General features: G+C 49.4%; 1 protein-coding gene across 1 annotated transcript in view; it reads left to right on the top strand.

The window, feature by feature from the left end:
- The window catches only part of LOC111153074 (polycystin 1 like 2), a 91,982-nt gene that overhangs the window by 33,759 nt on the left and 34,250 nt on the right, over positions 1 to 23,973 (top strand). The window contains 14 exon segments of the mRNA XM_022511870.1: positions 1,152 to 1,272; positions 1,927 to 2,068; positions 3,498 to 3,674; positions 4,194 to 4,339; positions 4,977 to 5,171; positions 7,901 to 8,032; positions 9,768 to 9,953; positions 11,515 to 11,639; positions 12,652 to 12,778; positions 13,441 to 13,572; positions 16,435 to 16,657; positions 17,243 to 17,436; positions 21,159 to 21,389; positions 23,375 to 23,476. Coding sequence (XP_022367578.1) covers positions 1,152 to 1,272; positions 1,927 to 2,068; positions 3,498 to 3,674; positions 4,194 to 4,339; positions 4,977 to 5,171; positions 7,901 to 8,032; positions 9,768 to 9,953; positions 11,515 to 11,639; positions 12,652 to 12,778; positions 13,441 to 13,572; positions 16,435 to 16,657; positions 17,243 to 17,436; positions 21,159 to 21,389; positions 23,375 to 23,476 — 2,233 coding nt within the window.

Raw genomic sequence — 23,973 nt, 5'->3', positions numbered from 1 at the left:
GTTGGACAAAGGGTCTATGTACAGATGTGGGCAGGGATAAGGGAACAAACTAGGGTTGGCAGTGCAGGACTACAATAGGAGGAAGCCACTTTCCTTCTCGGGATTGCATAGGTAAGGAGGGGGATGGCATTTCTAGGACCCCTAGGAGCTGGGGTCTTGGTTAGAGAACAGCCATTGCCAACTCCTGCCCACCTGTTAAGGCACAGGGCCATTGGTGAATAAATACCCACCTCCCCCTCCCCTTCACCATCTGATCGCCAGCCAATGCCTCCCATTGCTAGACCCAACCAGAAGCCAGAGGCACGGAAACTCAGGTGACACAGTCCATGGAGATTAGTCTCCTAGTCCCCAGAGCCACAAAGATTTGTAGGAGAATGTCTGGTACACCTGTGCTAGGATGGACATGAAGACAGAAGTAGGGAGATTGAGAGTTGCTAAGAAGTTAAAACTAAAAGGTCCTGCATATGGACTGGACACATGGCAGGTGCCAGAGTGACCTTTTATTGGCACTAGGGAAGGAGTGGGATGCTAGAGAGAAGGCCCAGTGTCTGAATATAGACGTGTTGGTGCGTGTTCCCTTTACCCACTAAGGAGTTATGTGACCTGGCTTGCTTTGCTTGTCTGTGATAGGGGATTCTAATACATTGCTCCTAGGGTCGTGGTAAGCCCTGGATAAGTGAACAATCATGCAAATCATTTATAACCCGTGGGATGCATGCAATAAAACCACAGCATTCCTTTATTATTGTTAGAACTAGAAGGAATCACGGAAATATTGTCTGCTCTTATCCTCCCCCCGCCCCACTTTGCAGGTGAGGAAACTGAGGCTCAGAGAGTTAAAGTGACTCATGCAAGGTAACCATTCTTATGAGGCAAGGACAGGATCTGAGGACCCTAGGTTTCATGCACTTTCCATACCATTGTCTTTCATCGGGAATGAAGTGGGAATTCAGTCAGACACAAATCATTCCATCTCCATGACCAATGCTATGTCCTGGTTTTGGTTGGGGCATGGGTTGCTTTTATTTCCTCTTTCACTTGAAAAAAAGCCCTCTGCCACCTTCACAAATGACCTGAGAAGAACCAGACAAAAGACGGCGAGGCCACAAGGCTGGAGTGAACTTCCACACTCCATTCTATCTCCCTCTCAGTTGTGAGAAGAACTGTGGACCAGTGAATGCCAGTGAAGACGTCATGCTCAGAGTCACCGTGGTGGACGACTCCTCAGTGGCCATGTTCAACTGGGACTTAGAGGACACCTCTCTGGGGAAGGTGAGGACATTGGCAGCCACTCCTGCTTTGGCTGTCAGACCCTGTGTCACATGCCCAGGACTGAGCTGGGGGTTGGGGGACGGGGTGGTGGTGTTCCCCAGAGGAAAACCAGGGCATTGGTCAGAAGGGAGAATGGACACAAGGGAGCAGAAGCAATGGGGAAACATCACAGCAGATGCTGCGGGGGCCCCAGCTCAGTCCTTCTGCCCAGGCTGACACACCCGTCCCAGCCTCCGTGGAGGGACTGCTGGCTGGTCACCGATAGACGCGGGGGTCTAATGGCCCAGCCCCCTGCCTCTGAGTAAGAGAACTTCTGTGGTACAGCTCACGCTCGCTGTGGGATCAGGCTGAGGCTGGCTGGACACCTCCTGAAACCACTTCTCTGCCCTCCTCTGCCTCCCTCTCCGCTCTGGTTTTCCCAAGAGCCTCCCTCAGTAAATGACCTGCACATGAATCCCAGTCTGGGGGGTGTCCTTCAAGGGAACCTGATCTCAGACAAACACCTACACCGGGCTGGAAATTGGGTATTTGGGCTGACTCGGGGAAGCGGGTGGTGTCTTTGCTCGAAGTCCCCTGGGGTGAGAAGCCACTGCCCTGCTGAGTCCGGGAGCCTGGCTGAAGCCTCAGGGGCTCCTGGGTGCTGCTCTCTTTCAGGCTGAGCCTCTCCCGGCTGCCTGCAGATTCCGGGGATTTTGGCTAAGTGCTTTAACCCTCCCTCAGAGCAACACCTCCACACGGCGGCGGAACAGCTCCTTCTTGCAGACCTGGGGCCAGGCCAGCCGGATCGGAGCCACAGGTATGCAGGCCCCCGCTCAGTTTCTTGTCGTGGGTCCCGTCTGCCACAGAAAGTGAACCAAGACAAACCCAGAAGCCCTGAAATGTGGGACTTCGGTGCAGGGTCAGGGGCCAGACGCAGGCTCTGGGGTTCATCCCTTTGCCACCACTTTCTAGCTGGGAGGCGAGGCACTTCAACTCTCTGCACCTCCGTTTCCTGCCTCCCAATTGCATTATGCAGGGTGGAGGAGACAGATTGTTCTGGGGAGGTGCAGTCCGCGTGTCCCGCCAGAAGATTCTCACTTTAAACAAGCCCAGTGCGGTAGGAAATGTAGATTCTCAAAATGACAAATGATGGGTGATTATTCTTTTGGGGATGGATTCATTTGACTCAGTTTTTCTCAAAGTGGCCCACAGGCCTCCCATACTGGAACAGCCTGAGGTACTAGTTCAAAATGAACACTCTGAGGCGTGCCCCGAACCTTTTGGATTAGGTCTAATCATTTTTTTAAAGATTTTTTTATTTGTTTGACAGAGGGAGAGACACATAGAGAGAGGGAACACAAGCAGGGCGTAGTCAAAGAGGGAGAAGCAGGCTTCCCGCTGAGCAGGGAGCCTGATGCGGGTATGCAGGGCTGGAGGGTCATGGCCCGAGCCAAAGGCAGATGCTTAATGACTGAGCTACCCAAGCGCCCCTACACTAATCATTTTTATGGGTTAAAATTCTCTTTATGCCCAGCTCTTCCAGGTATAGACGCTTTTTGAAATACCAGTGATGTAGGATGCTGGTGCAGGTGGAGGCCTGGGAAAAGCAAGGCTTTAGGCGGGATCAGCCTCTTTCTAGATTCTGGGCATGGCCCTTCTGAGCTCGGTGACCTTGAGCAAGTCATTTTGTTTCCCAAACACTTCCTCCTCACCAAAGCTCTGAGGAAGCTACTAATATTAGCCCTTTTGGGGCGCCTGGATGGCTCGGTCGTTAAGTGTCTGGCTTCAGCTAAGGTCATGATCCCAGGATGCTGGGATGGAACCTCACATCAGGATCCCTGCTCAGCAGGAAGCCTGCTTCTCCCTCTCCCACTTCCCTTGCTTATATTTCCTCCCTTGCTATGTCTCTGTCAAATAAATACATAAAATCTTTTAAAAAATATATATATATGTATGTATGTATGTGTGTGTGTGTGTGTGTGTATATATATATATATCAGCCCTGTTTTACAGATGAAGGACTGACTTTCAAAATGTGAGGCCCCAGGATACCCTGCATCAGGGAGAGCTGTGAGATATGCAGATTTCTGGGCCTCAGCCCAGAACCTCCAGAGAGGTCTGAGGCTCGGGGTCAGGACACGGGCCTGGGACTCTGCATGCTTAACAAGCTCCCAGAGCAATCCTGAAGCCTGGTGGTCTGTGTGACCCACAGAACCCCTCAAGCACCCTCCGTCTTCACTCCCCAGCAGTAACCAGGCATGCCCACGGAGAGGACACCCATGTGATCAGCTCTCTGCCTCCCCCTGCGGTGCCCACGTGCACCATCACCCCGGAGGAGGGTACCATTCTGACCAGCTTCACCATCTTCTGCAATACATCTTCGGACCTGGGTCCCCTGGAGTACTGCTTCTGCCTGGAGTCAGGTACTGGCCCAAGGCTCCTGCTCTCACTTCAGCTACTAGGCTCCACTCTCCTAGAACAGGGAGCTGCAAAAAGTGTGTTCCATGTGTGAGAGAGGTTTACAGAATAAAGAAGCACCTACACCTTAACCCCAGCCCCAGGCACACTGACCCAGCCACACACCTGCAGGGAGGGGGTGCTATTTTTAAGGTCTCCTCCTCCCCTCTTCCTCCTCCTCTTTGTAATTTGGTTTGTTACCTTTAATTTTTTTTAAGCCTGTGAAGAGGGAAACAATTTTTGAAATTTTTTATGGATTCCAGTAAACTTATTCCAAAGTCCTAGCAGCATATGATTACCGAGGGAGGCCAGTGGATCAGTATAGGTGGCTGTCTTCTCTTTGAAAGCATGGAGTCCCTGAGTGCCTGCCATGCCTTCATGAGCTGTGGGTTTTGTGTCCTTGTCAGCACGCTCTACCTTGGTGGGTTTCCAGTCTCCCTGGGGCCTGGGAATGCCCCCCTAACTGTTCAGTTTCCATTTACCAGGTTCCTGTCTACACTGTGGCCCGGAGCCTGCACTCCCGTCAGTTTATTTGCCACTTGGGAAAGTAAACAATGACTTCATGCTGACAGTGGTCATTTCTGTCTCCAGTCTCGCAGGGGACAAAGAGCAGGCCCACGCAGTGGTGAAGGTGGGTGGTGGCAGCCTTTTGTTTCTTCACTGAGAAAACTTGTTGACCCAACTTAACCTCACCAAGTTGGTGACCAGATTGAAGAGAGCCAAGGGCATGACCAGATGAGTCACTGATTCATTCCTTCCTTCAACTAGTACTTTCAGAGCACCTGCTATGTACCAGGCCCTGGGCACACAGCTGTGAACAAAACAGTCATGGTCTCTACCTTTGCAGATCCTACATCTCAGTGGCCAGAACAGGGCTAGGGCCCTGGATGAGACAGGCCAGTGCCATCAGAGTCTAGGGGAAGGAGGACCCGAATCAGCCATAATGGGTATAAGGCTGAGGCTGGATAAAATTGGGGTAAATTTGAAGGGTGAGGGGCCAGGTGGAACAGGAAGGGATTGGGGGCACGACGAGGCGCGTGGTGAGGGTAGAGCAGTGACTTGCCCCAGGCTTGCTTTCCGTGGCTGTTGGCTGCCTGCCTCCAGTGAGCCCAGCTGCCCTCAGCCTCAGGAGAGACTCCGCACCAGGTACAAAGCCTTCCAGCCTTGCTCTGGTTTGCCTTGAGAGACTTCAGGCTCCAGGTTTTGGAACAAGAACTGGTAAGCTGAGGTCTTCCGTGCACTGAATGTGCTTCTGGTTTCCCTGTTAGGTGGGACTTGGAGACACCCGTGTTGAGAACGGGGCGTTCCAGGCTGCAGTGCTGGAGAACATCACCACCACTCTGCCAAGTGAGTGGGACCCTGAGCGGCTCTTCCAGCTGGCCAGAGCCGTGTCATCCGTGCTAGACCAGGAGTGCCAGGGGCAGGGCTGCAGGTGGCTGCTGAACATGGACATCAGACAGAAGGTGCTCAAGATGGGCCTCTTTCATGCTGTCCGCTGGGCCCCGGGGGCTGTACACAGCCATTCAGGGTGAGGAGTGGAATTCACAGAGCTGGGAAGCCTCGGTATCTGCCGAGTTGATGCCTGTTGACATCAGCTCCCTCTCTGGTTCTTTCGCAGTAAGTGACCTAACATGATGGAAACTGTTTGCCCTGCTCTGCCTCATGGAGTCAAAGGCTTCTATGGCAGGAGAGAATTTAAGAGTATTGCTCCAGGCCTTCCTGTCAAAGACGACAAATCCGAGGCTAGAGGAGAAATGTGGCCTGGCCTCACTCATATCGTTAATGGTCTGGAGTTAGACCCTGAAGGTCATCTCACCTCTGCCACTTGCCATCTGTACTGTCACGGGCTGGTAAATGAACTTCTCTAAGCCTTAATTTCCCCATCTGGAAAATGGGGATAATAAATAGTATTTTTCCTCATAAGGTTAGGTCAAGCCATTTGAAATTACTGACATTCAACCAGTTTTAATCCACAGAGCAGCCATCTCATGTGTTACAAGCTGACAGGACAAACAGCTATTGCAAAGCAGACGATGACTTCCACTCCTGGTATCTGCTGTATGAATATGTGTGGGTGCAGGTGTACACACGTGCGCACGTGCATGCGCACACACACACACACACACACAGCATCACATATACCTGCTGGGCATGGAGAAGAAAAGAAAGACTTCTCTGGTCCCCTGAAGGGTTGGCATGAAAGTACTTAGCATGGTGCAGGACATGTGGGAAGTGGTGGCTGTCATAGTAATTACTTAGAGATAAATAACTGACATTTACTGAGCACCTACTATATCCTGCCAGCCCCAAGAGCTTCAGGGATATATAATTCTCACTAAAACCCTACAAGGTAAATGGTGAGATCCCCATCTATGTTACAGAAGAGGAAATAGGGCAAGAGAATTTTTAAAAGTCTGCCCAGGCCAACATTTCTAAGAAGGTGGTGAAGATGAGTTTCCGACCCAGATTGGCTCTTCCCCTGTCTACCTCCTGCACTCCTACACCTCTCACCCCTACCCTTGTTTTACATTAGCCCCTCTGTACACCCCCACACATTCCTGGTTCTCAGTCTGGGTTGCATTCACTCTGAGCATTACCTATGGCAGACTTCCATCTGGATGTCCTGCGGTCCCTGAGCCCACAGATTATGCAGCCTGACCCAAGGTCTCCCCATGAAACACTGGGGTCCTGGCAGGAGGCAGGTATAAAATACTAATGGAAGCACTAAGAAGAATTTAAGAAGGACTCTTTGATAAAAATTGGAGTTCAGCCTGAAGTGACCAGAATCTGGAGGGGGCAACTGCATGGTAGGGGTTCCCTGGTGGAAGCAATGGCTTCTGAAGAAGGAGGCAGTTGACCGACCAGTGGCTCAGGCACCAGGAGAATAGCTTCTAGCTCTCTCTCTTCCTGCCCTCTCATCTCCCACTGAATGAGCGCACTGGCCAGAGAGGCAGGAGCCAGTAGCATCTCCACAGAAGCTGCCTCCAGGACAGTGATGAAGGAGGGAGGGAAGAACTGCAGAGGCAAACACAATTTCTCCTACCAGAACATTCTGACCAGAGTCCCCTCATATGCTGGCCTATTCTCTCCTCCATCCAAGCCAGAGCCTGTTTGCACCCTGAGCTAACAGCAGACACACCCAAACCCTGCAGGTCCAGGAAGGGCTGTCAGACAGGTAGGCTGAGTGAGCAGGCCGGGGGAGGGGGACGGTTCCCTCAGATCTGTGCTGTGCCAAATGGTCGCCACTCACCACATCTAGGAACTTACATCTGAACTAAACATTAAACATTAAACTGAAATAAAGTTTAAAATTCAGCTCTCCAGTTGTACTGGCCACATTCCATGGGCTCAAAAGTCACATGTGGTGAGTGGACAGTGCAGAGAGAGGACCCTTTCGTCTCTGGGGAAAGTCCTCCCTGGCAGTGCTGAAATTATATTTTTAGTTTTTCTCTGCGGCTGCCAAGGCCAGCCCCCAGCCAGGCCCTCTTAGGGCTCTGTGGCTTAGAAAGCGCAGTCCCCAGACGCCTCTGTGCTCCTCTTCATCTTCAAAGCCAGCAGCTCAGCATCTTCAGACCCTTCCCCATTCCCTCATCCTCTCTCCAAGGCCTCCTCCCTCCCCTCCCCCAGCTTACCCTCCTCACTCCCTTTCCCTTCCTCCTCCAGCCTCTTCTTCACCTCTGCCTCCACCCACACATCTTCTCTGACTCTGATCATCCTACCTCCCTCTTACAAAGACCCCTGTGGTTACATTGGTCCCACCTGGTTCATCCAGATCCACTCCCATCTCAGAACCTTTAACTTAATTAAAATTCCAAAACAGGGGCACTTATCTAGCTCAGTAGGAGGAGCATGCGACTCTTGATCTCAGGGTTATGAGTTCAAGCCCCATGTTTCAGAGTAGAGAGTACATAAAAAACAGAAAACTCCAAAACAATTTGATAAAGTGTCTTTTGCCCTATGAGGTGACATACTGGCGTGTTTCAGGGATTAGGATGTGGACATCTTTGGGAGGCCATTACTCTGCACACCACACATCCTACAAAGAAAACAGAGGTCTCTTGGCTTTGGAAAAGCTTTTGGAAAACCCCAGATGAGCCTGGTCCTTTGCCCTGACTCCAGATCTTTCTGAAATGGTTTCATCAAGCCACTGGAATTACATTTCCTCTCCCCATCTTCCTCCCTCTGCATCAAGGTCAGAGAGCATGTGCTGGGGTCACTGTCTGCGGTCCCTGCCACCCTGGGGGACATACAGAGGATACAAAGCTTGGCCCACGTGCTAAGAGAGGTGACCCACTCCACTGAGGAGCTCACGCCCAAGGCCCAGGTAAGTGAGGCCCATCTGCTGTCTCAGGCCAAGTCATGCAACACACTCCTCCTCAGTGGGTAAATGACAACTCATCCCAGGTCGAAGGTCCCTTAATCACAGGGTCAGTGAGGCTTCCACCTTCTTGTTTCTAAGGGTCCTGCATGGGTTGTGCCAAGGGAGGGATGATGTCCTCCTGCAGCCCCTGTATCTCATTCTGGATGTCATAGCCTGTGTACTCATACACCCCACTCCCTCACCTGCCAGTGGCACCTCAAAGGAGTAGCTGACTCTAATCACTGAGTGACATTTAAGTGTGTGCCCAGATGCTGCTGCTAACCTGCCCATGTTCCCCGTTTCATACGTACCCATGTTCCCCAGTACATATCAGACTGATGTCCAGCTGCCAGGTCCTGCCTTTCTTTCTTCTACGACCCTGACTCACCAGTCACTCTGCCAGCCCACATCTTAAATTCGTGGCTCAGGCTCAGCTTCTTGGAGGACTCAAATTAAATCACCATGCTCCCAGTGTTATTGTAGCTAAAGGTTAAGAAAAAAGAAGCCCTAAGTCAGTAACAGGGGAGACCTTACCCTGGCTCTGTTCCACCTATTGCCAGGAGGTTGTGCCTCTCAGATTCTCCATCCTGAGGCCAGCAAGGCTGACCTTTATTTCTGGGGCCATGACGCTGTTAACGTCACACTTGCCACTGACACACCCATTTGCTCATCCATCCATTCCACGTGCATACATCTGTTCAGCGCCTGTGTACACCCGTACACCCGTTCCTCCACCCTTCCATTTACTTGTCCCTGCGTGAATTTACTCATTCGCTCAACAAATGCTTCCTGAATGCCTAGTATATACCAGGTACTGGGCACACACTGTGCATCAAGAATTCAGCAAGTATATGCTGAGTGCTGTGAAGTGTGTAAGCCTGACAATTCACAGACCTGTACCCCTGGGGCACATAATACATTATACGTTAATAAAAATAATTAATAAAAAAAAGTTTTAAAAAGTCACATTATAAAAAAGAATGCCTGGGGGCGCCTGGGTGGGTTAAAGCGTGGGTTAAAGCCTCTGCTTTTGGCTCAGGTCATGATCCCAGGATCCTGGGATCGAGCCCTGCATTGGGCTCTCTGCTCTGCGGGGAGCCTGCTTCCTCCTCTCTCTCTGCCTGCCTCTCTTCCTGCTTGTGATCTCTGTCTAATAAATAAATAAAATCTTAAAAAAAAAAAAAAGGAATGCCTGTAAAGCAGATCCCAATGAAAATATTTATTTTAGTTAAAAAAAAAAATTCAGCAAGTAACGCAGACATAGTCTCTGCCCTCACGGCTCTTTCAGGGTACTGGGGCAGCAAGACTTTATACAGTTTCACAAATACAGACAGAATTACAAAACTGGAATAAGCGTCTTGTCCATCCATCCTTCCATCTATCCATCTGCCGCCCACACCCCCATCCATCCATCCATTCTTCCACCCATTTCCTCAGTTAGTGAATGTTTACTGCTACGTGCTAGGCATTGTGCAGGGCACTCTGGAAAGCCTCTGAGATGGACGAGGCTACTCTCCTGAACAGCACATTGTAGGGAAGTCAGTGACACAGGCAGCCTGCGCAATGGGCCCAGATTTCCCCTAGTTTGTCCCCCGACCTTGCTCCCCTCTCTTGCAGCCCTTGTCCTTTGAATGGTGCAGGGGATGGTCTATCAGGCAGGGGCTCATGCTGCCTTTCCTTCTCCTTTGGGTGAACCCAGCGGGAGGCCATCTGGGCTCTGCAGCATGCCAGTGAAGCCCTGTTGGCAGTGAGTTCCAAGGTCCAGCCTGAAGACCAGAGGCGCCAGGTGGCCACCAAGGACCTGTTTCAGGCTGTGGGGAGTGTGCTGGAAGCCTCCCTGAGCTTCCAGGGACCAGAAGAGCCTGCGGAGGCCAAGGGCAGCCAGGTAGGTGTCTCAGCCCAGAGGCGGATGACATGCCCACATGCTACCCAGCTACCATATGCGCAGCTCACACCAGCCTTTCTAGATGGATCTTTCTCCTCATCTTGCAGATAAGGAAACTGAGGCTCAGAGGTTAAAGTCCTCTCTGGGGAGCTGGGAGAAAATTTACAGAGACCAGAGCTTCTGGGAGGCAGAGCAAAGGCTCTGGAGTGAGGCAGCCTAACTTCTCATCCTGCCTCCATTGCTTTCAAAACTTGAGACTTGGGCAGGGTACATAACTTCCCTCAGTCTCACCCCTTATCTGTAAATTGAGGCATTCCACCTCATCCCAGATAAACTGCCAACTGGAGAGATCACATGCCTAGCTCACAGAGAATGTTTTTAGAAGAGAGGCAGCCTGTAGAGTGAGAATAGATGAGGCACAGTCTCGTGCAGCCCCAGCACTCCTCACGGGGTGCAGCAGGGGGAAGGCCTCCTAGGACGGCATCATGATGGAGCAGGACAACCTTTTCTTGCTGCTCCGGAGTCCTTTAGCATGTGGGGAACACACACACACAGTCACACTCACACACTTAAACCCATGCACTCACACATATCCACAGACACTAACACATTCACTCACACTCATACACCCTTACAAGCTTTCACTTATACTCCCACACATGCCCTGAAGCACACAGTCTTGCACACACTCACAGAGATGCACGTTTATCTCATATCTTCACAATGGCCACACAGCCACACACACTCACATGAACAGACTCACATATGGGAGTCACATACAAAAGCACACTCATTTATGTTCAAACACTTACACTCACACACACCCTCAAACCCACATTCACATTCAGACACACAATCACACACTTAAAACACGCAGATACTCACCGACACAAGATTCCTTATTTTCACAGGTCACCCTCAAACATGCACATACTCACATTCACTCAATCACACACACACAATCTATGCGGACATCCAGCCCGTCTCAGACACTCACACCAGCCTTGGCTGTGGTGAGGCTGCAGCCTCATCTGGGGGTCTGGGTGTAGTGAGGAGCGGTCCGGGTGACCCTTGAAATGGCTCTGCCTGTGGTTTTCTATCTGCCACAAATAAGACCTGGGTTGTGGGTGGCTTTCAGGGCCAAATAGAGCAGCACAGAGGCACACAGTGAGATAGCTCAGCACAGACTCGGGAGCCAGAGGCCTGGTTGCCTGTGAGTCCTGGAACTTGCCTTTATCAACATGTGACCTCCGCAAGTCACTTAACCTTTGTGTGCCTTTGTTTTCCCATCTGCCAAATGGATATAGTGATAGCATTCACCTCCCAGAGTTGTTCTGAGGATGAAAAGGGATTCACATTCCATAAGGTGTTGGAACCTTCATAAATGCTTATTTTTCACTCCCCACAGAGCCTGGCACTCAGTAAACAGCAGTGCTGTCCCTTCCTTTCACCTCTGCCCTGTCCCCGTCTCTGCTGAAGGTCCCACACTAACATGGTGACAGTAAACAAAGCTGGCATACAGAGACAGGTCTCCAGCAGTATCCCCTGCTTTCTTTTCCAGATGGCCTCCATTTCCCAGCTGCTCAGAGTTGTGGAGCATGTGCAGGATGCCCTCCTTCTGGGGACACTGCCTGGGGGCCTCCCAATCACTCTGGCCAACCCCTCCATCTCCATATACACAAACAGGTAACCAGCTGCACTGAGGTTCCCAAGAAAGCTTGTCTCCTGACCTGGCTCGGTCCACACCCACATCCCAAGACGTTGTGACGAGCAGAGCCCAGAAGACCAGCCTTGGAAGTGGGAGATGTGAGGGGAGCTGGAAGTGGGAGGGCTTTTCACTGAGAGAAGGTCTGGGTGTTTGCACAGCATAGGAAGGGAGCTGGTGAGTGCCAAGTCCCATCTTGGAGCCACCCACAAATCCTGAAAGATGGGTCATGTTGGAGCCATGCAGGGAGGGAGGCCGAATGAAGGGGGCCTGCCCATTTTTAACTACGTTCCTGGTGCGCCTGGCCAAGCCCATTGTTCCACAGAGCTGTGGGGATTCAAGATGCTCTGGCCTTGGCAATCCTTTTTGGAGTGCCTCTCACTATGCCCTCCAGAACCTGAGGATACCCCACCCTGCATGCCTCCACCTGATAAGCAGGGGCAGGCACTCCTGGGACCCCTGCAGTGAGCACCCTTCTATGACTCCTTGTGCCAGGGTTACCGTCTTGGGGGCCAGGGACAGTTTCCCAAAGAAGCGTTCTGATCAGAGCTAGGGTCTGAGATAGGTCCCCAATCTAATCAGATGTACAACAGCAAAGGCCAGAGAAGATGGGTCTAGAGCCCATGACGTCAGAATCAAGTAGGTAGAAGGGATAAGCCTGGAGAAATGTCCACATCAAAGCTCATTTATTCATCCAACAAAGTATGTGCTGACCACCATTACATGCCAGGTGCTCTTCTGGGCATTGGGGGCGCAGCAGTAAATAAAGCTGGCTAACGCCCTGTCCTCACAGAGCCTCCAACCCGGTGCTGGGGGCATCAGCTGCCTCTCCTGCGGCTCCTACTGATGCAAACACACAGAACCATCTAAAGGGACTGAAACAGAGCCACCCACTCCGATAGCAATGCCAGGGTTCCCTGCAGTGCAGGATATTTTCCTCTGACAATGGCTTTCTTCTCTCTCTCTGCACCTCTGTTCTCACCCTGTGGCCAGAATACAGCCCAGGAGTTGACGAGGCTCCTCTGTGCACACTGCAGCTGCCGGCTCTGCAACCTTTATCCGGCCTGCTGCCTCCTACCTTGGCTCCATGGAGGACAGCCCAGACCCTGTGGACATCAGGGTAACAACAGTAATAACCTCTTTGAGAGCAGCCCTCTACAGCTAATATGGCACTTTCACATGAGTTTGCTCAGTTTTGTTAACAACCCTGTCCGTTCCGTAGTATTACTATACCCATTTTACAGATGAGGTTCAGTGACTCACCCAAGGCCACAAGCAAAGTGACAGAGCTGGGATGCAGATTCAGGCCTTCTGATACCCAAGTCCATCCTTCTTCCACTGCACTGTGGAATTTCTCCAGCAGCCTTGGTTCAATTAGTTACTGGAAATAAAGCTCTTCAGACTTCATTCCATAAACAGGAAATGGAAAACCCAGTGCTCCTTTTGCTCCCAAGCGAGGGCACATCTGACTGTGATCCTTGAGCCCCAGAGAAGGCAGATTAAGTATCTCTCTCCTAGGAAATTGTTGCCTTTGCCAAGAAGAAAGGGTTGGAGAGCTTCATGGTCCATTGGCTGCACAGCTCCCTAGGTCTGAGTGGGTCCTCAGCCCTGGAGGGCAGACACACACCAGGAAGGCCAGACACAGCTAACAGCAGTGTCCCTCACTCACCCCATTGGGTCACTTGTCTGTTCTATCTTAGGAAACCTTATCATTCACATAAGGACGCGTTCACCTTCCAGCCCTTGGGGGCCTTGGCCAGCACTCCTTGTTCTTGGTTTCAGGTGATGAGTTTCCCAAAGAGCCCCTTCCTGGCCCAGAGTCACTTTGATGTCAGTGGAACTGTTGGTGGCCTCTGCCTGACCAGCCCTAGTGGACATCTCATACCCATGAAGAATCTGTCGGAGAATATCGAGGTAGAAGTTGGGGGTGCTGTCAGAAGTCCATGTCACTTCTGTTTTCTTCTTCAACTTGGTTGGGACCAGAAGTTGATTAAAAAGGAGAATCATTAAGAATGGTCATTACGCTATGTGACACACTGTATTTTAACTTAAAACTATAAATGTATATCATTGTCAATCTTTGGATGTACGATCAAAACGTTTCTTTAAATCTGTCGATTGGAATTTTAATCATCTTCATTATATAAACCACCCTTAAAAGGCAGCCTCTAAAATGCCAGATTTTCTTTAAAATGAAGCAAAAACATAAAGCACACCATGGTGCGACAGGAGTTCAGATTCTTTTGAGATTTTAGTGAGTTTTTTTAATCTTCCAGTTTCCTCACCAATGACCACTAACAATGTTTAGGGATTCATCTTTCCTATGTCTTCTCAAAGCATTCGACTTAAGTTCTTATGCAAATAATTCTTTTCACACTACTAATCTGCCACTCTCTGTCACTCTGTGAAATGTATCTAAAATTGACCTTTACAAGCACAAGTACAATGGACATAAGCAGCTTTGGGATCAAACACAAGTGCTTGTTGGTGAGCGCACACCTCGGCTGGCAGGAGAGAGCTGCCATGGGCTGGGTTCTCTGGAAGCAGGTCCTGAGGAAGAGCTTGGGGTGCTAGATGTTTGCTAGAAACAGTAAACAACACTGGCAGTGAAGAGGGAGGAAGGACAGCAGGACTGGGCAGAAGAGGCCAAATTGCAATCCAGACTTCACAAAGACCCAGTCAACCCAGAGGGGAGCGCTGTAGTAACTATTAGCTATCAGGCCTGTATTAATCAGCGTTTTTATTTTTTGTAACTTTTGATATTTTGATATCTTAAAAATCTTGCTGCTAAGAAAGAAACTGGCCCCTACCGAGGCCAGCCCATCCTTTCAGATAGCAAAGGGCTTTGCCAGGGCACGCCTTTCATATGCAGACTAATTAATCCCAAGTCCATACTCTCAACCAGCCCCTTTATCTGACTCTCACACACCAAGGCAATATTTCCCATCCTAAACCATCCTGAGGCCATGTTCCAAGTGACCAGAGACCATCCCTATACTCCCAACACTGCCAAAATTATTCAAATGGGTTTACTCTGCCCTGCCTTGCCTTTTCCGTGGAGAATCCAGTAACAGCCCTGACCTGAGTGAGCGTTCCCCTGGGACTGCTCCTGCCCCCTAACCAGGTACTTCTCCTCTGGCCCTGCATGGCGTTGTGGTCTCCTCCTCTCAGGAAATGTAAGTAATAAATTCTTCTTTCAGTGGCATTGGCCCCTCCATGTCGTCACTCAGACGTCTCCATAAATTTAAATCCCACAGGTACAAATGAGAAAAGTGTCCCAAAGCAGGCCAGTATGTCAGGGCCTTGTGCCTTCTTCTTGACCACTGGATACAGATGGCCCCAGGGAGGGTGTGCCTCAGACAAGCTAGGTCTCTGCTGTCGGGGCTGACTCTTAAGGAACTGCCAGCTGGAGCCTGTCTGTTGACCACACTCCCTGTGACTGTGTAGCAGGTCCTTCCTGGAAGCGGAAGCAGGGTGAACTGTGCCCATGTCTAACACAGAGGGCCACCAGGAGTAAAGAGTGCACAGTTGGCATCAATCAGTCTATTTTAAAAAGGGAACACAGAGCATCAGTTAATCTGGAAAGCTAATTAAATAGAGAATGGTTAGGAGAACTTCTAATGTAGGAGTAATAGCAGAATAGTAACAGCTGCTAATTTTTTAGTCTTACTGTGTATCTGGCACTTGGCTAAGTATTTTGTATGTGATATCATTTTTTTTAAAGATTTTTATTTATTTGCCAGACAGATCACAAGTAGGCAGAGAGGCAGGCAGAGAGAGAGAGGAGGAGGAGGCAGGCTCCCCGCCGAGCAGAGAGCCCGATGTGAGGCTCGATCCCAGGACCCTGGGATCATGACATGAGCCGAAGGCAGAGGCTTTAACCACTGAGCCACCCAGGCGCCCCGTGATATCATTTTTAATACCATCAATGAGTGTATGTGTTCTATTCATGACAAGGAAACTGAGGCTCACAGGGGCTTGTTAATTGGCCAGATGTCCCAGGGCTCACATAGGACAGAGCTGAGATCCCCAAAGAGCTCTCCGCCTCTGAGGCCTGCGCTTCTAACACTCTACTGCTTGACACTGTCATCAACATGGCCGCTAGTTCACAAAGCACCTTTGAGCAAACTAGAAGTCTCCCCTCTTTCTGTGCAGATGCAGCCCCAAGCCATGGTACATAGCGTGGTAGGTGAATAACAGCACCTCCAAGGATGTCCATATTCTCATCCCTGAGCCCATGGATTTGCCACCTGACATGGCCAAAAGGACTTTGCAGGTGTGATTAAGGATCTTGAGATAGATGATCCTGGATGATCTAGGCAGGCCCAATGTCATCATGGGTGCTCACAAGAGACAGACAGAGGAAGAGTTAACTACAGATGAGAAAAGGCTGATTTGATGGCAAAAGCAAGAGGTTGGGTGATGTGAGGAGGGGCCATGAGCCAAAGGACATGGGCCCCTCCAGAGACTGGAAAAGGCAAGGAAGGGATTCTTCCCTAGAACGTCCAAACAGCATAAGCCTGCCAACATCAGCCCCTGTGAAACTGATTTTGGACTTCAGCCTCCAGAACTGTAAGACAGCAAATCAGTGGTGTTGTAAGCCACCAAGTTTGGGGTCATTACTTAAGCAGCCCTGGGAAACTAATAGAATGAGCACAGCACAGAGTGGATCTCAGTTCCCCAGGTGCTCCCCCTGCCCTGCTCTGTCCAGCAGCCCTGAAGCTCACTGGCATTCTCAGCCCCGCACACCCCTGATTTGATAGTTTTTGATAACAGATCCTACTGCCAAGGCTTTCGGAAGGACACGGTGAGCCAACTGTGTTAAACCTGACCAGTCCTGAAGCTCTGTGGGTGAACCTGACTTCAGATGGGGCAGCTTTGGGGATCCAACTGCACTGGAGACCTGATATCCCACTCATACTCAGCCTGGGCTATGGCTACCACCCCAATGAGACCAGCTATGACGCCAGAGCTCAACTTCCACCAGTGGCTACTGCAGGTATTCCAACAACTGGGCCAGCTTCTTGAGCTTCCTAGGGGATGGGGAGAGGGTGACCAACTTAAAACATGAGAATCAGAAACCATAGAGAAAAAGAAAGACGATTTGTTACATTCAGTGCTGATATTTTTGGTGTTATTATTACTGCTACTATTGTTGTCATTATGATTTTTTGGGCAACATTAAGTGAGCACGTACTACATGCCCTGAAGAAACTGACAAGCACTTATAGAACCAACCTCATAATCCTCATTACAATCCTTGGGATGGGCACTATGGACATTTCCTCTTGCCAGATAAGAACAGAGAGGTTAAATAACCGATACAAACTCACACAGCCAAGAAGAGGCAGAGTGAGAATTTGAGCCCTCATCTATCTGACTTGGCAGGTGTGCTCTGCACACTGACCTGGGAGTGCCTCCGCTCCTCTGCTCCCAAGTCTTGGTGGGGAGAGGGATTTCCTAGGACATCAGAGAGACCGTCAAGATCAGCTTCCCTGCCAGGTCACCTTTGTTCCTCTCTTCCATGCCATTAGCCCCAGTCACCGTGAGGCTTCAGGTTGGTCTGGATCCCTCTTTTTTTCAGATGGGCAGTCCACGTGGATCCTGAACCCAGAGGACCTGCATTTTGGAGAAGGTGTCTACTATTTGACCATTGTCCCCGAGTCTGACCTGGAGCTGACCACTGGCAGGGACCTCACAGTTGGCATTACCACCTTCCTGTCCCACTGTGTGTTCTGGGATGAGGTCCAGGGGACTTGGGACAACTCTGGGTGCCAGGTAAGGAAAGGACACAAAGGAGAAGATAGAGCAGCTTTTTTGGGTATGTCCAGCTCATTTAGGGTCCCCTTTTACTGCCTCTGGTGGCCATTTTGCACCCCTCCAGCAATGTCTTTGTCTATGCTATCCCCTGTGCCCAGAATGCCCCTCCTCCCCAATCTAGTTAACTCCACCTTCAGATCCTGCCACAAGTGTCACTTCCTTGAGGAAAGTGTTACCCTGGCTAAGTCAGATTCCCCACTATAAGCTCTCCTGGTACAAACATCCACTCCTCCATAGCACTAAACACAGCACTATTCATTTCATATCTACTCAGGAGGCCACTGAGACCATGTCTGTTCCCTCAGTGCACCGGGAACCCCACAACTCAGGAACGGTGTGCTCGCCATTGGGAACAAATGACCATGAAACAAATGGAAAAATAACTGGGAATCCCTGCTGACTCTGGGCTTCTGGGGAGCCAGAGTGTCCTCTCCAGGGAAGTAAACTCAGAGCTGAGCCCTTTATTCTATGCCAGGTGCTGTGTTCTATGCTTTACTTGCGTTACCTCATGAGATCTCCACAATAATCTCTAAGATGGTATAAGTTCTACATTCTACAGGTGGTAAAACAAAGGTTCAGGAAAGTCAACACATTTACCCCAAATCCCTTGCCTAGCAGGTGGGAGAGTTGGGACTCAAACCCAAGTCTGTCTGTCTGTCTCCAGAGCTCCAGGCACTGTCTCATCAAATCCCGGGATAGCATATGGCTCTATTAATTGCGATCAGATTTCTATCTCAGGTCAGCTCAGCTCAGCTCTACCCATGACATGTCCAGATGCTGGCTTAGAGGCCATCAGAGACCATCTCTGGGGCATTAGTGTTCCTCTTCCCCCTTCCATGACCCTCAAATGCTGTTCTCTCCACCAGGGACAACCTACCCTGCCCAGAAAACTCCTATTCACCCTTTGATCTCCCACTCTAATGCCACCTACTCAGAGCCTCCAGACATCGGGGGTCTCCCTCTGCTGGATTTCCACAGCATTTCACACTGTCCCCAAGAACAGTAACTTCTGCATCTAGCTGAAATTTATCACACATCTGTCTCCATCTACTAGACCATAAATACCTTCTTCCATTTATTCAAAAAATATTCACATGTGCGAGGCAGTGGCAATATAATGGTTAGAAAAACCAGTGAGCTTCCGGTCTGGCAGGGAGCATGGCCAAGAAGCAAATGGCACACATGATCAAATGACAATGATCACAAGTCGTGTAAGAAGCCAGGCCCCAGGAGAGCTACAAAAGGGGACTCAGAACCAAGCCCCTTTGGGGTTTGATTCTGCCACAGCTTCAGCTTCCTTGTCAACTCCTGCCCTGGCTTCTGTCCACCACACAGAGCTCCCCAAGTGCCTATTAGTGGATTGGGTGCCTGGGTGGCTCAGTGGGTTAAGCCTCTGCCTTCAGTTCAGGTCATGATCTCAGGGTCCTGGGATTAAGTCCCGCATCCAGTTCTGGCTCTCTGCTCGGCAGGGAGCCTGCTTCCTCCTCTCTCTCTCTTTTTGCCTGCCTCTCTGCCTACTTCTGATCTCTCTGTGTCAAATAAATTAAAAATAAAAAAAAATTTAAAAAAAAATATTGTTTAAAAAAAAAAAGACATGGGTGCATTAACATGTCCAAGAGACAGCATGTTCCCCACACTTGCAATAGAGGCCTTTGTATATCATTAACAAGACACTGGATGTGCTGCAACCTTCCAGAGCCTTCACTCCCAGCTGCTGTCTGATGCCCACGCTGCTGGCCTGATATGTCCTACAAGGCTGTCCTCGGAGACCCGATGTTCAGAAAGGGGGATGGTTCAGCAGCTGGGGGCATGGGCTCTGCCCTCAGACAGACTGGGTCTCATCGCATTTCATCAGTATTAGCCAGATGACCTTGGATAAGTCACTGGACCTCTCTCAGCATTCCCATCTGAAAATGGGGATAAAGGGTGGCTACCACTTACAGTTGGGTCAGGGACTAGACGAGACAGGCAGAGAAAGTAGTTAGTGTGGTGCCTGGCCCACAGTAAGTGCTCAGCATAAAGTGATTGCTATGTTGAACAATCTGAACATAGAGAAGACAAAACTACATATAAAATGGAAATCAGGGAAATAATGAACATGGGATTTGGGTGGTGGCTAGAAGGGGGAAGCATGAGGACAGACTGAAGGAGGACCATTTAGCTAGGTGTAAGTTATTGGAACGTTTCTAGCTTTTGAATAGATAGGGGGTTTTCAGGTCCTTATTATGTTATTGAAATATACATCTACTAATACTAGCATACATGAATATGGGAGCGTGTCATAGACCAAAAGTTATATGAATCCAACAATGTGTACTTGATGCTCATTATACAGACAGAGATACGGATACAGATATAGATATAGATATATAAAGATCACTGAGGAACCATAAATAAGTAAATGGGATCATCAAGTTTGGGTGGAGAAGCAGCACCAAATTCTAAATGGCCGAAGAAAGCTCCAAATCTATCGTCTATAGGACCTTCTCAGACGGTAAAGGCAGAATTATTGCTTATATATTTTCTCAAAGATACTAAAGGTACCATTACTGTCACAAGAGAATGAGCAGATTAGTTCCCAGTGTTCGAGAGTCTCTCATGCTGGAAGGGTTGGGAAAGCCCAAAGAGGCAAACATGTGGGCATAAAATGCCTGGTCCCTGGGTTCACAGCACTGACGTGGGTTTCTTCTCTGAAACCAGCTCCACCCCTCCAGGTGTGCCAGATGTTCCCATAAGCCCCACAGCTGCATGGCAAATGCTGACCAGGAATGGGAAATGGAAAAACAATGAAGCAAATAAGGAACTAAAATCTATCAATAAACAGCTGGGCATCTGTAGTGCAAAATTTAAAAAGGGCTTCATTCCTGGGATCACCTAGGACCTCGTCCTAGACACAGCTGGGTGGTATGTGCTGTGATGGGCACATCCCCAGGGCCCCCTGACTCCCCATCTTGTGCAGATGGGTGCAGCCTGAGGACACCTAGAGTGGTACTGCTCAAAGAATGAGCCCAGGATAGGGGCCCCTGGTGTGTAGATCTAAGGGGTGAAATTTAGAGAATGCTTTCTTGGTGCTGACACACCAACTTAGGACTTAAACATCTGTCCTTCCCATTTCATTTCTTTACATGATTCCCCCAACCTCAGTTTTTTGTGTTTTTTTTTTTTTGTGAGATGACCAATCATCCTAGTGTGGCTGACACTGGGGGCCTCTTAGGACCCAGGACTTTCATGTTTAGAAGAAGGAAAGTTCCTGGGGAACTGAGATGATCTGATTACCCCAGATTTCCTCTCAGCATCCAGCCTGTTGCCTGGCCTAGAATTAGCACTCGACATGTGTATCTGTCCAGTGAGTAAGCATCAGACAGAGAATGTACTGGAATGATACGTACAAAGTTGTGATAATGGCTGCTCATGGAGGGTGGGGGGGGCAGAGGGAACTTCAACTTCACCCATATTAGTTCTTTAAAAGGGTAGAGAAGACTGGCCCACTGAGAATGATGGGTGTAAATTGCTACAGATAATATTCTCAGCATTTTAAAATTTTTAGTTAAATAAAAAAGCTCAAGGGAATCCTACAGCTGGTCTCCCCAGTGCCCCCTCACAGCAGTGTCCACCTCCCCTGGGCTGGAGCATGCCAAAGATATGCTGGCATCCCCACCAGGGCCTCTTTGGGGTTGCAGGTGGGGCCACGGACCACCCACTCCCAGACACACTGCCTCTGCAACCACCTCACCTTCTTTGGAAGCACGTTCCTGGTGATGCCCAACGCCATTGACATCTGCCAGACTGCCGAGCTCTTTGCCACCTTCGAGGACAACCCTGTGGTTGTGACCACCGTGGGCTGCCTCTGTGTGGCCTATGTGCTGGTGGTGATCTGGGCAAGGAGGAAGGATGCTCAGGATCAGGCCAAGGTGAGGCTGCATGACCTTAGGAAGGGGAGGAAGAAGCAGGGCGTTCCCTTCAGAATCTCTGGGGATGGAGCCCAGCTGGGGAGCCAAAGGGCTAGCAGCAAATCCATGTTGTCCCATGCAAGCCAGTTTGCCAGCCTCAAATGTAAAATGGCGTTTCTTATCAAACTCTCCGGAGGATTCTGTTACTGACCATTCATTGAGGTTTTACTATATGCCAGGGATTATCCCATTTAATGCTCCCCCACAGTTCTAAGAAGAAGATACTGTGTTGAGAGTCCCCAAGACCATCCTCAAGTTCAATGATTTGCTGGAAGGACTCAGAAAAGCTGTTATACTCATGATTATGGTTTATTACAGTGAACAATGCAGGTTATACTCAGCAAAGGGAAGGGTCCAGGAGAGATCCAGCAAGAGCTTCCAGCTGCACTCTCCCAGTGGGATTGTATGGACAGACTTCATTCTCCTAGCAATGGCGTGTGACAGGACAGACGAGCTGCCAACAGGGGAAGCTCAGCTGAGCCCTGGTGCCCAGGGTTTAAGTGGGGGTCAGTCATATACATTTGGACTGCTCACATGACTCAGTTTGGTTAAGCAAACCACTGACCATCACCACCACCACTCAGACGTCAGACTGTTTCAGCATGGCCCAAAGCCCTCACATTGTTAGCAGAGACAACGTGGTGTGGGCCAAGGTATTCAAAGACACACTTATCATGCAGGATATTCTAAGGACATAGAGGTTATCTTTCCAGAGCTGCCCAAGAGCCAGGGCTTTCTTTGAAATGTGGAGAGTTTGGACAGCCCAGGCCTTCTGAGACCTCCATTTACTGCAGAGTAAAAGAGGCCAAAAATCTTCCTACAGAGTAAAAGAGACCAAAGACCAGAGAGGGCAAGTAACTGGTCCAAAGCCACCTCCTTGAAGCCAGAATTCAAACCCAGACCTACCTGATGATAAGACAGGTCTCAGGATAGAAGTGAGTTCAAACAACAAATTGCCAACAACAAAATTCTGATTATTTTTCCAATATAGGCACCATGTCTGACATTTAGTAAGCCTTCAATAAAATGTTGTGTGTTTTGAGTAACAGTGTACCTTGTGCTCATCAACAAATGCAAGAATGCACTGTCCCAAAGCTCTGAAACATTCTCCATTTCCTACCCTCCCCCGACACAGCAACACCTCCCAGGATGTTAACATGGCATGAACCTTAGTAGTAGTTGCAACATTTATATTGCTGTCTTCGATCCACTCCAGGGATTAAACATTCATACTTTAAGTGCCTTACCTGTAGGCTGGTTCCCAAAAAGCAGACTCTGCCATGGAGTTGAGCATTCAGTGTTGCACAAAGTGCTTGGGATCAGCCGCTGGAAAGGGAGGGAAGGACACAAGATGAGCAGAGAGAGAATCTGAACTGGGAACTCCAGAGACGCCCTGAGTTGGGTTAAGATGCCCACGTCTTGATACCACCCAGACACCACATCAATCTGCCATTGTGTGTCAGCCTCTCCAGGAGAGCATAGAGGTGGCTCTTGCATGCCTGACATCTGGGGGAACAACCCCTCCATTGGCAAGAGATCTGGGCAGCTCATCAGCCTAGAGAGTCTGGCTTTGTTTTGTTCTGCTGCTAAATCACCCTTACGTTCACTCCCTTTAGAGTCCCTTGGAGTCCCAGTCTGGTCACCAGTGTTAGAAATTCTCCATAAACAGAACTTGTATCATTCACCAGATCAAACATTGAACGAAGTCTCAGCTTAATGCCAAGTTCATTTCCAGTTTGACTATTTTGAGATTTATTTAATATTAGATGCATTTTGTACTTTTTCAAAAAGTTTTTTATTTTACTTGTTCTCACCTAATGGAATGAATAAATAACGTACATAATTTTGCTCTATCCCTTTGTCACGAATGACCAGTCCCCTCTTAATTGTCGTGCAGTGGATGAACCCCCTGAACAGGGCCCTCTTAATGCCATCCTTCTGTCCAGGTGAAGGTCACAGTGCTGGAGGACAATGATCCCTTTGCCCAGTACCACTACCTGGTGACAGTCTACACTGGACACCGGAGAGGGGCAGCTACTTCCTCCAAGGTACGTGACCATGTAAGTTGATCAGTATGTCCCACCTGCAAAGCACTAGCTGGTCCACTGTTGAGTTGCCTTAGCACAGTGGATTTAGTGTTGTAAAGTGTTGTCTTTTTTTCTTTTTGTTTTTTTTTTTTTTAAAGGAAAGAATCTTTTGCCAAACAAAACATCCCCTCCAAGTCCCAATATTTAAAAAGATAAAGGAGAATAGGTTAAGGAATAGTTGGGGTCTAGCACCGTGCCACCGGTCATCTCCCTTATCCCTACCAAAGAATAACTCAGTTAGTTGGTAACCTGCATAAAAATTTGCTCACATAAGAAGAACAGTCAGTAAACTGCTATCAATGAATAAAGAGGAAACAGAATTTTTGAGAGAGAAGGGAGAAAGGAAAGAAAGAAAATACGCGTACCGTTTGAAAGCAATGAGTCTTGAGTTACATTTTCCTAGGCAAACTGATTAGCTGGCATCTAGCTGAGAGGTCAGGCTGAGCCATCTCTCCTTC

The sequence above is a fragment of the Enhydra lutris genome, unplaced genomic scaffold, assembly GCF_002288905.1.
Source record: "Enhydra lutris kenyoni isolate GAN:26980312 unplaced genomic scaffold, ASM228890v2 scaffoldscaffold30, whole genome shotgun sequence".
In the NCBI taxonomy this organism is placed as follows: domain Eukaryota; kingdom Metazoa; phylum Chordata; class Mammalia; order Carnivora; family Mustelidae; genus Enhydra; species Enhydra lutris.
Note: the sequence above shows the minus strand (reverse complement) of the source record. Positions and strands in the feature narration are given on the sequence as shown.